This window comes from Hyperoodon ampullatus, assembly GCF_949752795.1.
Source record: "Hyperoodon ampullatus genome assembly, chromosome: 8".
Classification (NCBI taxonomy): domain Eukaryota; kingdom Metazoa; phylum Chordata; class Mammalia; order Artiodactyla; family Ziphiidae; genus Hyperoodon; species Hyperoodon ampullatus.
In genome coordinates, this window is record NC_136921.1 from 81,087,624 (window position 1) to 81,102,067 (window position 14,444).

A 14,444-nucleotide genomic window follows, 5' to 3' on the forward strand; every position below is an offset into this window, starting at 1 on the left:
AACTGCCATTGTAAGAATTTGTGTTTGCAACCACTGATTACCTTAAGAGTTACTTTATGGCTATGAAGAAATTATTACTCTCAGAGGTCTAATGACTCATCTAAATTGACATTAACAAATTTTAAAAAATGCATCAGGCTACCTCTGACTGGCTTTCACTGACCATGTTGATACAAGAGTGAAGAGACTTAAATTAATATTTTATCCAGCAAAAGATTTAGGACTGTGATTTACCCTGTATTAAATCTAGTCTGCCAACCTCTGTGGTATAGGACTCAAGAATTCCCTGTAGCTCTGCTGAACTGACTGGAAACATTATAAGGCATCTAAATTCTGTAGGTATAGCCATTCCTAGCAACCAATTTGATTTTTGACGGACAAAGAGCCCCAGGAAAGTAGATGCCTTTGTACCTGAGAAAAAAGAAATCCCAAGCAACATAGACATGCCCTAATCAGTATGCTCCGGGTATGACAGCATGCAAGTGAGTGATCTATTTCGTTCTGAACCCCCGCTCTGTCAGTGACAGTATGTGATTTACCAGAACAAATCAAATAAATATATTTGACTCCTGTATTTGACTCAGAACACTGAGCCATATTTCCTTATGCAGCCCTCTGAATTCATATTCTTAATTTTGACTTTTTCTCATAAAATACTGTTGTCAGAATAAGAATGCAAATAGCAATGAATCAGGGTAGAACTGTTTTCAATGCTTTCAAACATTGTGTAAAGAATGATTTCTGCATGGATATGATACTCTGGCGGACGTGGTTCAAAATATTACAACCCCCCAAAACAATTTGGAGACCTTGACTATGCAATCAGTGGTCAGATGTTTCAATTCTCTGTTGCTCCCGTTCCTGCTACAGGTACATGTGACAGCGCTGCAGCGATGAGTGGAATTTTAAAGGGGAAGTTGGAAGAAATTGAGGGCTCCGCACCCTGCTCCTCTGTGCAGGAATCTGATGATGAAGTTTTTAGCTGTGACAGTGCTGCCAACGTTGATAGTGTCTATCTGTCCACTTCTAATCATTTCACTGGTGAGTATCTGAGGCTGTATTTCAGGTTGTACTCTAAATTGTGTTGTATGGTCGATTCTTGGAGTTTTTATCTGCTGGCTTATATCTGCCCCTAAGCTGTTTATCATAACAGACTTAATTTGCAAAACATGATACCATTTTGGTTAATTAAGTCTCAGTAGTTTACTCCTGTTTCTTTCTACAGAGTGAGTATGAGAGGCAGAAATGAGTCCAAACAAAGTTAAGCAAATAGCAATTGAAAATAATGTCCTATGTGTCTTCAGTTTTCTGAAATAGATTCATCTTTTCGAAATTAAATCATCTGAGCTCTTTTGAACATCTAATAATAGTCAGTGAGTTGTGGAATACTTGCAGTACTGAGTACAAAACATTCACTTCCCAGGTGAGAAAACGGTGTTTGTTTTTAAAAGAATGCTGCTCTGAAATAAAAGTCTTGAAAACCCTAAAATTCTGTAGTCATTTGGATCCTGGTAAACCTCAGACCCAAGGCCAGGTTCATGCACTACAGTAAATGCAGCTTTCTACACATATATACTTCTCCTAAGCAGTTCATGTGAACAACATCATTTAACTTAAGGTGATATGTTCAAACTTAAAATTGTAGCCATTTAAAGTTGCATTCCTTGTAACAGATGCTCATATGAAGATTTTGAAATAGGCAAATGCTTTCCAACATTTCCATGTCCACTCAACACCAGTCATTAGGAGACTGGTGATTTTCAAATTATGTTTTAGAAGAGTTTACATCATTCAAAGCAAAACTAAACAAGGTCAATAAAAACCCCTGGGGCATTTGTGTTTGGGGATTTTTCAGCTTACCAAAACAGCCTTTAAAAATTCACACTCAAGTTTATACAATGTGGCTCTGTGAACCCTCTAATTCCATTTTTAACCTTCCTCTCCATTTTTAACCTTTGTCTCCCTGACCGCCAAGGATTCAAAAGTTTGTTTGGTATTCATGAATTCTCCCTCATCACTGTTAGAAGGATTTAGAATAAAAATAGGTGTAACTTTATAGGAATGTTTAGCCTCTGTATTATTTATCTCTTGACGAAAGTAGAACTTATTTTTAAAGAACTTGTAGAAAATATAAAAAAAGTAAGGAGAAGATAAAGGAACACTTGGGAAAAGGGAGAAAACAATAGCTGTTTTGAGAACAAGATTCTCTAGTTACATAGGAAAGTTACTGTCAATCAATGGATTTGGGGGATACGTTTTGTTTGAAATTTATCTATAGACTTCTGCCTGTTCCTCTAAGCGACTGTAGCTTTGTGGTAGGCAAAGCTGTCACCCACCGTGCCTAGAAGAGCACTGAACATTGAATGATGCTTAGACTTCTTTATTGAGTGAACAGATTAATTTTCAGACAATTTTTACACTTTTTTTGATAAATAAAAATTGTATATATTTAATGTGCACAACATGATGTTTTGACTTATGTATGCATTGTGAAATTATTATCACATTCAAGCTAATTAACATTTCCCTCACCTCACAGTTACCTTTTTTTCTTTTTTGGTGGTGGTGGTGGTGAGAACATAAGATCTACTCTTCTGGCAAATTTCAAGAATGAAATACATTGTTTTTATAATTTCAGATGACTTTTTTTTAAACTGGAGAGAATGAGTCTACTGGATGCCCTTATCCTTAGAAAAGCAACAGTACACATTTAAATTCAAGAGTCTCAGGAACACTATTAAATTCCTTTTCTGTGTACCTTGAGAGTGCTCCTTCTCCAAGCCCTAGAGCACGGCAGGAGCTCCTAGTATTTCTCAACTGTTACCCCTGTAGCCACTCCCGAACAACACCATCAATCTAGACCCTGTTTCTTTGAGATCTTCCTACTCTAGTGCAGTGCAGCATTTTCCACACACCTGTGATATTTTTTGTTTTGTTTTGTTTTTTTGCGGTACGCGGGCCTCTCACTGCTGTGGCCTCTCCCGTTGCGGAGCACAGGCTCCGGACGCGCAGGCTCAGCGGCCATGGCTCATGGGCCCAGCCGCTCCGCGGCATGTGGGATCTTCCCAGACCGGGGCACGAATCCGTGTCCCCTGCATCGGCAGGCGGACTCTCGACCACTGCGCCACCAGGGAAGCCTTGTGATTTGTTTTTAAACCTTCAGCATGCTTAAACCTCCTCCCTCCTGTCTATGCTTCTCCTAAAGTTACAAATTGACTCTCTCCTGGAAAAATCAATTGCAGGCCTTCTCTATGCAAGGTGCCTATTGATTTCTATAGCTTGTGAGTTCACAAAGTACCTATAATGTTCATTTAAACACCATCAGGTCTTACAATTGCAGATCAAAATACTTTCCAGTTGAAAGTAATGTTCTAGTAGTGTACAGGGGTTTGAAAAATGATAGGTCAGGCACTTGTTATGAGCACCTCAACAGTTCCTTGGAGGGTAAAAGTTTGAGTGGAAAGTGGTTTTATTTTGATAAAATAAACTATTTGATAACTATTTTGCTATCTGTTCATAACTTTCCTGCTTCATCACCATGGCACGAGTCTATGGAGGAGGAGATGTCTGTTGTGTACAGAGGAGACAGCAGGCTAGTGAAAGCGGCCGCGAAGTTTGATTAGCTCTTCCAGCTACTTTTCGTTGCAAGTATTCAAGGGTTTTGAGGGAAATATTTACCAATACTCCTCTGTAAGGAAACAGTGGTATGCATCATTGAGCACCTTGTAACTGAACGTGTGAGGATAACAACGATTTGGGATAAACGGTGGGGAGGAGGGGTTAAAAAAAAAAAGATGGAAATGTGACAGTAACAGGGCGATTTCCTGTTACTGTGGGTTATTCTCAGCCTGATCTCCAGTACAAAAGCTTCTTATTTTATAAAATTGGGCAAATTGAGGAAGGAAATGCATTTGAATTTTTTTAGAGGATCCAATGATCTTATATATGAGTAATAAAAAAAATAGTAAAGTCAACCCTCATTTTGAATTCAAAGAATGTTAGAACTAGTAGAGCCTTTGAGAACATCTAGACTGACCCTTATTTTACAGATGTGGAGACCACAGCCCAGGGAGAGTTACTTGACAAGAATCCAAATGTGAGCTAGTGGCAGAGAACCTTATTGTAGATCCCTAGAGGACTGACCTTTCTACTAGACTGTGCTGCTCTCTGATGGGTCTGTTATATCACTGACTACTAAGTAGAGGGACCCAAATCATCAAGTGAAAGACATGGCTGGATCTTTTGTGTCAGCTCCTCTTAGAAACAGAATGAGCCCATCTTTCGGCATCTCATCTCTGTTGCCTTTTTCTTCAGTTGGTTTCTATTGAAAGTGTGCATATCTCCTGGCTGTAATACAATGCCAGTGACGAGTTTATGAATAAATTAAATGAGCATAAAGAAGTAGTGGACAGAGAATTCGGTCTGAGTGTGAATGAACCATTTCTCTTCCTCCTGCTGTAAGTGACAGTGCAGACTGTTGAGATTTTGCTTGTGTGTCCCTGACATTGATGAAAATATCTTACAGCAAACATGTTGTTTTCCATTTACATGAATGAAATTGGTTTGTCTTGGTGACATAATGCTACTTGTGATAATGTGAAAATGTTAGGATGAAAAGTAGGTGAGATGCAGTCTGCTGTGTGCATCTTCACTGGCAGCTAACAAATAGAAGGTTATTTCATTTACATTAGAAGTAAAACCTTTGTATATTCCACTTTTGCCAGAAGGGTGAATGGTCAACCTGGATTCCCTGAAAAAAAAAAATAATGATACCCTTCCATCCCTTGAACTCCAGGACCCTACATTACTTTTACTTGTTCAATAATTCAAGACTTCAGAAGCCCACTTAACTTGCATTTCAATGAGACTCAGTCACAGCTTCTGACTGAATGCTGTAATTATATTCCATTTTACTGGCTAGGTAAAGAATTGGCTTTTATGTTTGCTTGTTTGTTTTAAGCCCTGAAAAACTTAAATTTGGCTTTAAATGTAAAAGCACAATTAAACCGAGTTTCAAATAAAATTTTATGTATTGATATCATAGTGAATCTAGAAAAACAACACATTGCTTGTGTTTTTAACTCTCAGTTAGGTACTATAAAAAAACTAATTATAAAGATAGTTCTGGTGGTGTTAATGGTACTATTTCTTACATTATTCAAGGGATAAGGCCCTATTAGCATGAGATCCAAAATACTTTATAGAAAATCTTTCTTTTTTCCGCAGCTCTTATTTACTCAGGATGTCTATAGATGGAACTGATCTTGTAGCTGAATTTCATAAAGAGTAGAAGTAGAACTGCTATTAAATATTAAAGACACCGCCTTTACATTAGTGATCAGAATATTTTCACCTGACAATGTAATTTGTTTACAAATATTTCTTAGAGTATTTGTATTTTATAAACTTCTTGATAAGAATCATATCTTTATTTTGGGGTTATCTAGAAGTGGTCATGGGCAATAAGGAGATGATTACCCAATTGCAAAATAGTGTGACTTGAAAAATGGATCCAAATGAATTTAGGTGATTAAAATTCCACTCAGCATTTTCAAAGTCCCATAATCTTTTGGCTTTGGTTTGAATACCAGAGGCTGACTGGCATTATACTTGTTGTTTATGATGGTGATGATAAAATCATAGTGCCTGAAGCAACTGTCCTTGTGTTTCTCAAAAGATTTTAAAATTCATCATGCAGATCAGGCAATCTGATGCTTTCTGACAGCTCCAGGGAAGTATACTTGTGTGCATGTGAATGCAAAAAAGAATTAAACCTGGTTCTGCTAAAAAAAAAAAAAAAAAAGCCAGTTGGTGCTATTTCTGAATTGGCTGCAATATTTAACCATTTCACTCTGGAAAGTACTTGTTTGTACTCTGAAAATGTTACTTCTTTTTTTGTCTGAAGAATTTGGGAATAAACCGGGAATGTTTTAGGGCCACAGAATTATTGTACCATATGTTTTATATGTTCAGCTACAGTGATCAGGCATGAACTAGAATAGTTAAGTGTCTGAAATTTACTGAATTCCATTGAGTATTAGATTAAGGTTAAAAGTACTGTTTTCAAATGTAATGAAGAAAGAGCAGTCACAATAAATATAACAAAACATAAATATTTGATTTTCAACCAAAGGTCAGCATATAAAAACTAGAAAGGCATTTTCTTTGAATGGTGTTTAATTTTCAGGTAGGAAAGCATATATGTATATGTATAGCTGATTCACTTTGTTATAAAGCAGAAACTAACACACCATTGTAAAGCAATTATACTCCAATAAAGATGTTTAAAAAAAAAAGAGAAAAAAATAAGTAAAATTGAAATGGACACTCAATTTTTTGCATTTGGCTTTATCTCATCTCACAAATATTATAACAATGGAGCAGTAATGAAGATCGATTTATGTAATTTATAATTCTAGAAATTTGAATAAAATGTTATGAAACTTGCTTTATATGACGAACTATTAAATCATTTTAAGATCCTTAATGGATATCTGCAGTGGTCTTAGCATGGCAAAAAACAAAAACAAAAATAAAAACCTCAAACCAAATTCTAATAAAACAATTTCCAAAGTACTGTGAAAGCTGGTGAAGATTGCTGCACCAAGTGCTAAAAGCACTAGATATTTCTGGCTGAAATATAATAGTGGGTCCCATTAATTGTGATATTGTGGAGACTGAAATGCGCTCAGTGCTATATATTTTTATGCCATGATTGAATGATAATGTTAGTGGATATAAAAATGTATATATTTTAGTTTTAAATCACATTAATAAAATTACTTTTAAATATTCACAATTAAGAATACTTAATATATTTGATTTTAAACTTTGCTCTGATGCCCACGATTTATACATTTCAAAAAATGTATATATTTTGAATCTTAACAATGCCAGCATTTGGGGTATTTAATTCCATCTTTGAGGAAACTTGTTTGGAAGAAATAAGGACTATTAATTTTAAACATAGTTAATTTTTCTAACTTTTTAACCCGTTCTATTTCATAATTTCTCCAAAGATGTTGTCCCTTATCTTCTTGCTATGTCAGCTCTGACTTTCTGTTGTTTGCTGTTTCTATGACAACCATCATGTTGGCTTGAAGAGAGTAGTACATATTTCAGATACATATACAATTCTAGACACACACACACACACACTTTTAGAATTTTTTATTTACCAAAAAAATTGATGACTAGGCTGACAATTATAGTGGTCATTAATCAGTACTAAAATTAAATGCTATGCTAACATCATGGCTCCATAAGGTATGTATCATATATTTGACCTAGATTTTTAAAAAAATATGCATAAAGCTAGATGAGCTGCAAAAGAAAACTGAGGGAGTAAACTTAACTAAAATTTATGGACACTAATAAAGAAGCGTATATATTTTAAAAGTCCCCTCAATATGAGATAAATATTTTGATGAAAAAAAGAATGAATGGAATTCAGGATAAACAACCTAAATTAGCATTGTTGTTTTCAATAAAACAGCTCTTACATTTTTAGGATTCGCTAGCTTTGCAGCTAGAATATGGAAATGGTTGAAGTTTATAATTACAATATTTTAAGTTCCTTGATGGCAAGGGCTGTGTCTTATATTTCCCCCACATTACTTAATGTTAATAATCATAATAGCAAGCCTTATTAAACATTTTATCACTTGCCAGACATTGTGCTAGATGATTTAAACAAATTATTTTATTTGATTCTTATAACACTAAGTCCTAAATAAATTTATTTTTGATTGGTATGTTCATGACTTTTTTCTAAAAAGTACACATCTTAATTGATCAAATGATTTCTGTCATCTTAAACATGACATGAGTGAAGTGAAATAGGCTAACTAATTGTATAGAAATTAATTAAGATTGCTGGATACAATTAGGGTCTCCTTCAACAGGTACAGACCCATAGGAAAAATATTTTCATATCAAATGTTCATGGTTTCCAATGTATGCATATAATATTGTCAGTATAAATGAAATCACTCTCCAAACTTCCTACATAGTTTTAAATTTATTAATAAGTCAGAATTCAATATTCTAAGATTAGAACATTGAAATATTTTGAATCAATATATTTAACGTTTATTTATTACTTTAAAAAGCTAAATATTTAAAAAATTTTAGCTTTAATTTTTGCAGTATTTTTTCTTATGGTGAAAAATTATAAAGAAACTATATGCTATGCAATTGGTTAAATAATCTATGGAAAACCCATATAATAGATTCCCATGTGGCCATTAAAAAGAGCTAAACAAATGTATCTATTGACATAAAAATATATTCACATTAATAAATAATTCACATTAATTGCAAAATTATATTGCAGTTTCATTCCATTTGTAAAATCTTACACATGAGGTATGAATGTAATAAGATCCAGAAACAAAATGAGAAACACATATTTTCTATAGAAAACCTTAAGTTTTCTCTGAATAGTGGCATTATGGGTAATTTTAATTATCTATGTAGTTCTCAATATTTCCCAAAATCTATATATTTTCTCAATTTATATTAATATATTTTAGCTTAACAGGATTTATTGTGTCCATTTATTACAATAGCCTTCTAGAATTTTTCACTAATATAATTACTGCTGTTATAATATGTTTATAAATTTTCCCCTAAAGTTGGCAATCATAGTTCGAAGGGTACATTTTAATTGCCCTCCAGAAAATTTTACCAGGTTATGTGCTCACTTCTAGTAATTGAAGTAACTGAGTGCCTTTTCCTCTAACATCTTTCCAACCTTACTAGGCATTCTCTCTCTCTGTCTCTGTGCATACTTATATACGTACATACGTACATACACATCTGGCCAATTTGATAGGTAAAAACTGATCTTCTCTCTTTTTTTTAACATCTTTATTGGATTATAACTACTTTACAATGGTGTGTTAGTTTCTGCTTTATAACAAAGTGGATCAGCTATACATATACATATATCCCCATATCTCCTCCCTCTTCTGTCTCCCTCCCATCCTCCCTATCCCACTCCTCTAGGTGGTCACAAAGCACTGAGCAAAACTAATATTCTCTTAATACTTTAACTTGAATTTCTCTGAATAGTAGGAAGCTAATTATTTATATATTTATTTATTTGTCCTTTTTTGTGTGTATAAATTGTCTGTTTTGGTTCTTTTTTTATTATGATTTTCTTTTTCATTGTTTTATATTAAGGATTTTTGATTAACCTATAAGCAATAATATCATTCCTATTTTGTCATTGGTCTTTTAACTCTGTTTATGTTTGCCATAGAAATATGTCATGTGGTCAAATATATCATGGATTTGACTTTTAGGAGATGTTTAGGGAGACCTCAGCTCCCAAGATTAATTGCACACAAATAACCTCCTCTAGAACTTTCATAAATTTCCGTTAAAAATTTAGATCATTAGACCAATTGAAAATTATGTTGGCATACTCTATGAAAGAGATAAATTTCCAGTTTTCCTAAAATCATATACTGAATAATATAATATTTTCTATCAATTTGAAGTTCTGTTCTTACCTTGAACCAAATTCTTATTCAGTATTTGTAGTAGGATCAGTGTCTGTAGTTTTCTTTCTATTTCATCACCTAGATGGTTATACCTAAACCAACAACACTGTTATATTATGACTCTGTAGTAAGTTTTATCTCACATAGGAGTTCCTAATTTTCCCTAACCCACTGCTATGAAGAGAAACACAATACACTACCATACTCTTTAAAGACTATATTAGTTAGTTTCACATAATTATTATTTGAATTTTATAAGAATATTGTCAAGCTACCAAAAAAACCCACTGCTATGCCATTGGATTTACATTAAATTTATAGGTTAATTTGGACCATAAGGCAAATTGACAACTTATAATTCCATTCCAGGAATGCCAGATAATCTTTCCATATTTAACTGTCATTTTACCCACAGTAGAGTTTTATGCTTTTCTTCTTGCAGTGAATTTTTCTTGAGTCCCTAAGTTTGTAAAATATTTTTGTACCTGTTATGAATGAGACTTTTCTATATATGTTCTAACAGATTATTTTTTAGTACTAAGAAAGGCATAGGGTTTTTTTCTTTTAATGGAAATATTTCCAGGTTTTCACCTTTAATTTGACTGTAGGATATCCTTTATCCTATATTAAGGAGGTATCCTTCCATTAAAGGTTTTTAATTAATAATGAATGTAAAGTTACATCAAATTCTTCACTGGAATATATCAAGATAATCCTATTTTTCTTCCAACTTTTAATATGATTAAGTGAAAACTATTTTTTCTAATAAAAAACTATGATTGCTTTTGACTCTGTTTTATCGTAAAATATTCTTTAATTTCACATGAGAATATAATTTAGTCTGGAAATGTGGGTGTATTAAGAGGTCCTTAAAATGTTCAAGGTTATTTTAAAATCCACTTAAAAATATGTTTCACTGAGAGAGAACAAAGTTGAAGGTGTCACTCTTCCTTATTTCAAACTGTATTACAAAACTATAGTAATTAAAACAGTATGGTACTGGCATAAAAACAGACCGTAGATCACTGGAACAGATTAAATACCCCTAAAATAAACTCAGGCATGTTTGACCAACTAATACTTTACAAGAGAGTCAAAAACACTCAATGAAGATAGAAGAGTCTCTTCAATAAATGGTATTGGAAAAACTGTACATTCATATAAAAATAATGAAACTGGACCCCTATCATGCACCATTCACAAAAATTAACTTGAAAAGGATTAAGGACTTAATTGTAAGGCTGAAAACTGCAAAACTCCTAAAGGAAAATATATGGGAAAATCTCCTTGACATTGGTCTTGGCAGTGGGTTTCTGGAAATGACACTAAAAGCACAAGCAACAAAAGGAAAAATCAACAAGTAATACTACATCAAACTGAAAAGCTCTGCACAGCAAATAAGACAATCAACAAAATGAAAAAGCAATCTATGGAATAGAGGAAGTATTTGCCATTAATATATCTGATAAGGAGTTAATATTCAAAATATATAAGGAATTCATGAAACTCAATAATAAATAAATTATCCATTAAAAAATGGGCAAAGGAACTGAATAGAATTTTTCCGAAGTAGACGTACAATGACCAACAAGTTCATGAAAAGGTGCTCAACTTCAGTAATCATCAGGGAAATGCAGATCAAAAGAGCAATGAGAAATTACCTCACACTTGTTAGAATAGCTACTATCAAAAAGACAAGAGAAAACAAGTGTTGGCAAGAACGTGGAGAATAAGGAACCCCTGTGCAGCCACTATGGAAAATAATATGAGGTTCCTCAAAAAGTTAAAACCATATTCCCACATCTGGGCAAATGCTCAGAGGAAATAAAATCAGTATCTCAAAGAGAAATATGCACCCCTTATGTTCATTGCAGCATTATTTACAATAACCAACCTATGTCCATTGATGGATGAATGAATATAGAAGTTGTGGTGTATATATACAATGGATATTATTCAGCCATAAGAAGAAGAAAATCCTGCCATTTGTGACAACATGGATGGAATTTTGGGCATTAATGCTAAGTGAAATAAGTCAGACAGAGAAAGACAAATACTGTATGATCTCACTTATATGTGGTATTAAAAAACAAACAAACTCATAGGAACAGAATAGACTGATGGTTTCCAGAGGCTGGAGGGTGGGGGAAACATGGAGACATTGATCAAAGGCTACAAAGATAAATAAACACAATAAAATGTTTCAAAATGCATTTCAAATTCACACAAACACACACACATACACATATGGTAATAAGAAAAAAATGGTGCAAAAAAGTGCTATACTTTTTTCCACTTAACTGGGGAGTAGTAAAAAGATAAAGTATAGATATTGCTTAGTGTGAAAGAAGGAAAAGCTAGAAACACTAGTGTTTAGTACAAATAAATAGATATAGTGGTTTGTTGAGTCTTCTTTATCTATTTTGCAAATGGGTTAAAGGATAAGTCATTCACTTTACTAAAAAAAATCTTTCTTCAACATTGAGGTACGATAAAAGGGAACAAAACTGCTCTGTTCAGCATCCCACATATTGTAGCTGCAGATTAACTTTAAACACATTTTTGTTTCTTTGTGGCCAATTTTTGTTTTGATAGCCTCCATCTGGCATTGATCTGCATTCATTTTGTAGTCTGATTACCAGGCATGAAACAAAGAAATCAACTGGTTCCTCTATCTTAAAAGGCTGGGAGAAATTACCTTTTTAGATTTCTTTTTAAAAAATTTTTTAGTATTTAAATTCTCTATGTAAGATAAAAGAGAGAGAGAATTCATTCAGTGTGACAGTAAAACAGGACCTCTCAACACAACCACATTGACTTAATTTCCCTTACTGGTAATAAATAACTATACCCGTTCTTTAATTGCATTTCTTTTACTGGTAATACTTGGCGTATGTCCTAGCACTTCTGTAAAATAGTCAGTTAATGGTCTCGTTCATGTTGCTCAAGACTTTTTACTCAAGTGAAGAAGCCCTACACAATCTAGCTTAAACAAAAAAGAGCAATCATAGTTCAAGTAACTGAGAAAGGCAAAAAGAGATCTGGAGGTCAGATACCAACCTCAGCGCTTCCTCCAACCCCAAGGACTTGGCTCTGTTCTCACTATGGGAGGGCCTCATTTTCTCCCACTGCATATGGGGTTATGGGTTTCCCTTAAGATCTATGGAAGATATGTGCCTACACATAGACATACACATCTTCCTAGCACTATATTCTTCTTTTTTTTTTTTTTTCAGAATTTAATGCTTTAATTGTTTTTTAAACATCTTTTTTTTTTTTTTTTTTTTGCGGTACGTGGGCCTCTCTCTGTTGTGGCCTCTCCCGTTGCAGAGCACAGGCTCCGGACGCGCAGGCTCAGCGGCCATGGGTCACGGGCCCAGCCGCTCCGTGGCATGTGGGATCTTCCCAGACCGGGGCAGGAACCCGTGTCCCCTGCATCAGCAGGCGGACTCTCAACCACTGCACCACCAGGGAAGCCCCTAAACATCTTTATTGGAGTATAATTGCTTTACATTGCTGTGTTAGTTTCTGCTGTATAACAAAGTGAATCAGCTATATGTATACATATATCCCCATATCCCCTCCCTCTTGCGTCTCCCTCCCACCTTCCCTATCCCACGCCTCTAGGTGATCACAAAGCACCAAGCTGATTCTCCTGTGCTATGCTGCTGCTTCCCACTAGCTAACTCTTTTACATTTGGTAGTGTATATATGTCACTGCCACTCTCTCACTTCGTCTCAGCTTACCCTTCCCCCTCCCTATGTCCTCAAGTCCATTCTCTACATCTGCGTCTTTATTCCTTTCCTGCCCCTAGGTTATTCAGAACCTTTTTTTTTTTAGCTTCCATATATGTATTTATTTTTCTCTTTCTGACTTACTTCACTCTGTATGACAGTCTCTAAGTCCATCCACCTCACTACAAATAACTCAATTTCATTTCTTTATATGGCTGAGTAATATTCCATTGTATATATGTGCCACATCTTCTTTATCCATTCATCTGTCAGAGGACACTTCGGTTGCTTCCATGTCCTGGCTATTGTAAATAGAGCTGCAATGAACATTGTGGTACATTACTCTTTTTGAATTACGGTTTTCTCAGGGTATATGCCCAGTAGTGGGATTGCTGGGTCGTATGCTAGTTCTATTTTTAGTTGTTTAAGGAACCTCCATACTGTTCTCCATAGTGGCTGTATCAATTTACGTTCCCACCAACAGTGCAAGAGGGTTCCCTTTTCTCCACACCCTCTCCAGCATTTATTGTTTGTAGATTTTTTGATGATGGCCATTCTGACCAGTGTGAGGTGATACCTCATTGTAGTTTTGATTTGCATTTCTCTAATGATTAGTGATGTTGAGCATCCTTTCATATGTTTGTTGACAATCTGTATATTTTCTCTGGAGAAATGTCTATTTAGGTCTTCTGCCCATTTATTGATTGGTTTGCTTGTCTTTTTGCTATTGAGCTGCATGAGCTGCTTGTAAATTTTGGAGATTAATTCTTTGTCAGTTGCTTCATTTGAAAATATTTTCTCCCATTCTGAGGGTTGTCTTTTCGTCTGGTTTATAGTTTCCTTTGCTGTACAAAAGCTTTTAAGTTTCATTAGGTTCTATTTGTTTATTTTTGTTTTTATTCCCTTTCTCCAGGAGGTGGGTCAAAAAGGATATTGCTGTTATTTATGTCAAAGAGTGTTCTTCCTATGTTTTCCTCTAAGAGTTTTATGGTGTCTTGCCTTACAATTAAGTCTTTAATCCATTTTGAGTTTATATTTGTGTATGGTGTTAGGGAGTGTTCTAATTTCATTCTTTGACATGTAGCTGTCCAGTTTTCCCAGCACCACTTATTGAAGAGGCTGTCTTTTCTCCACTGTATATTCTTGCCTCCTTTATCAAAAATAAGGTGACCATATGTGTGTGGGTTTATCTCTGGGCTT

At 34.5% G+C, this 14,444-nt stretch overlaps 1 protein-coding gene across 1 annotated transcript in view; it reads left to right on the top strand.

Annotated features, from left to right (window-relative positions):
- Nucleotides 1-893: 893 nt before the first annotated feature.
- CSRNP3 (cysteine and serine rich nuclear protein 3) overlaps nucleotides 894-14,444 on the top strand; it is a gene marked incomplete at both ends in the record, with an annotated part of 181,734 nt that continues 168,183 nt past the window's right edge. Inside the window, one exon of the mRNA XM_079710197.1 lies at nucleotides 894-1,041. Coding sequence (XP_079566323.1) covers nucleotides 894-1,041 — 148 coding nt within the window. The remainder of the gene's footprint in view (nucleotides 1,042-14,444) is intronic.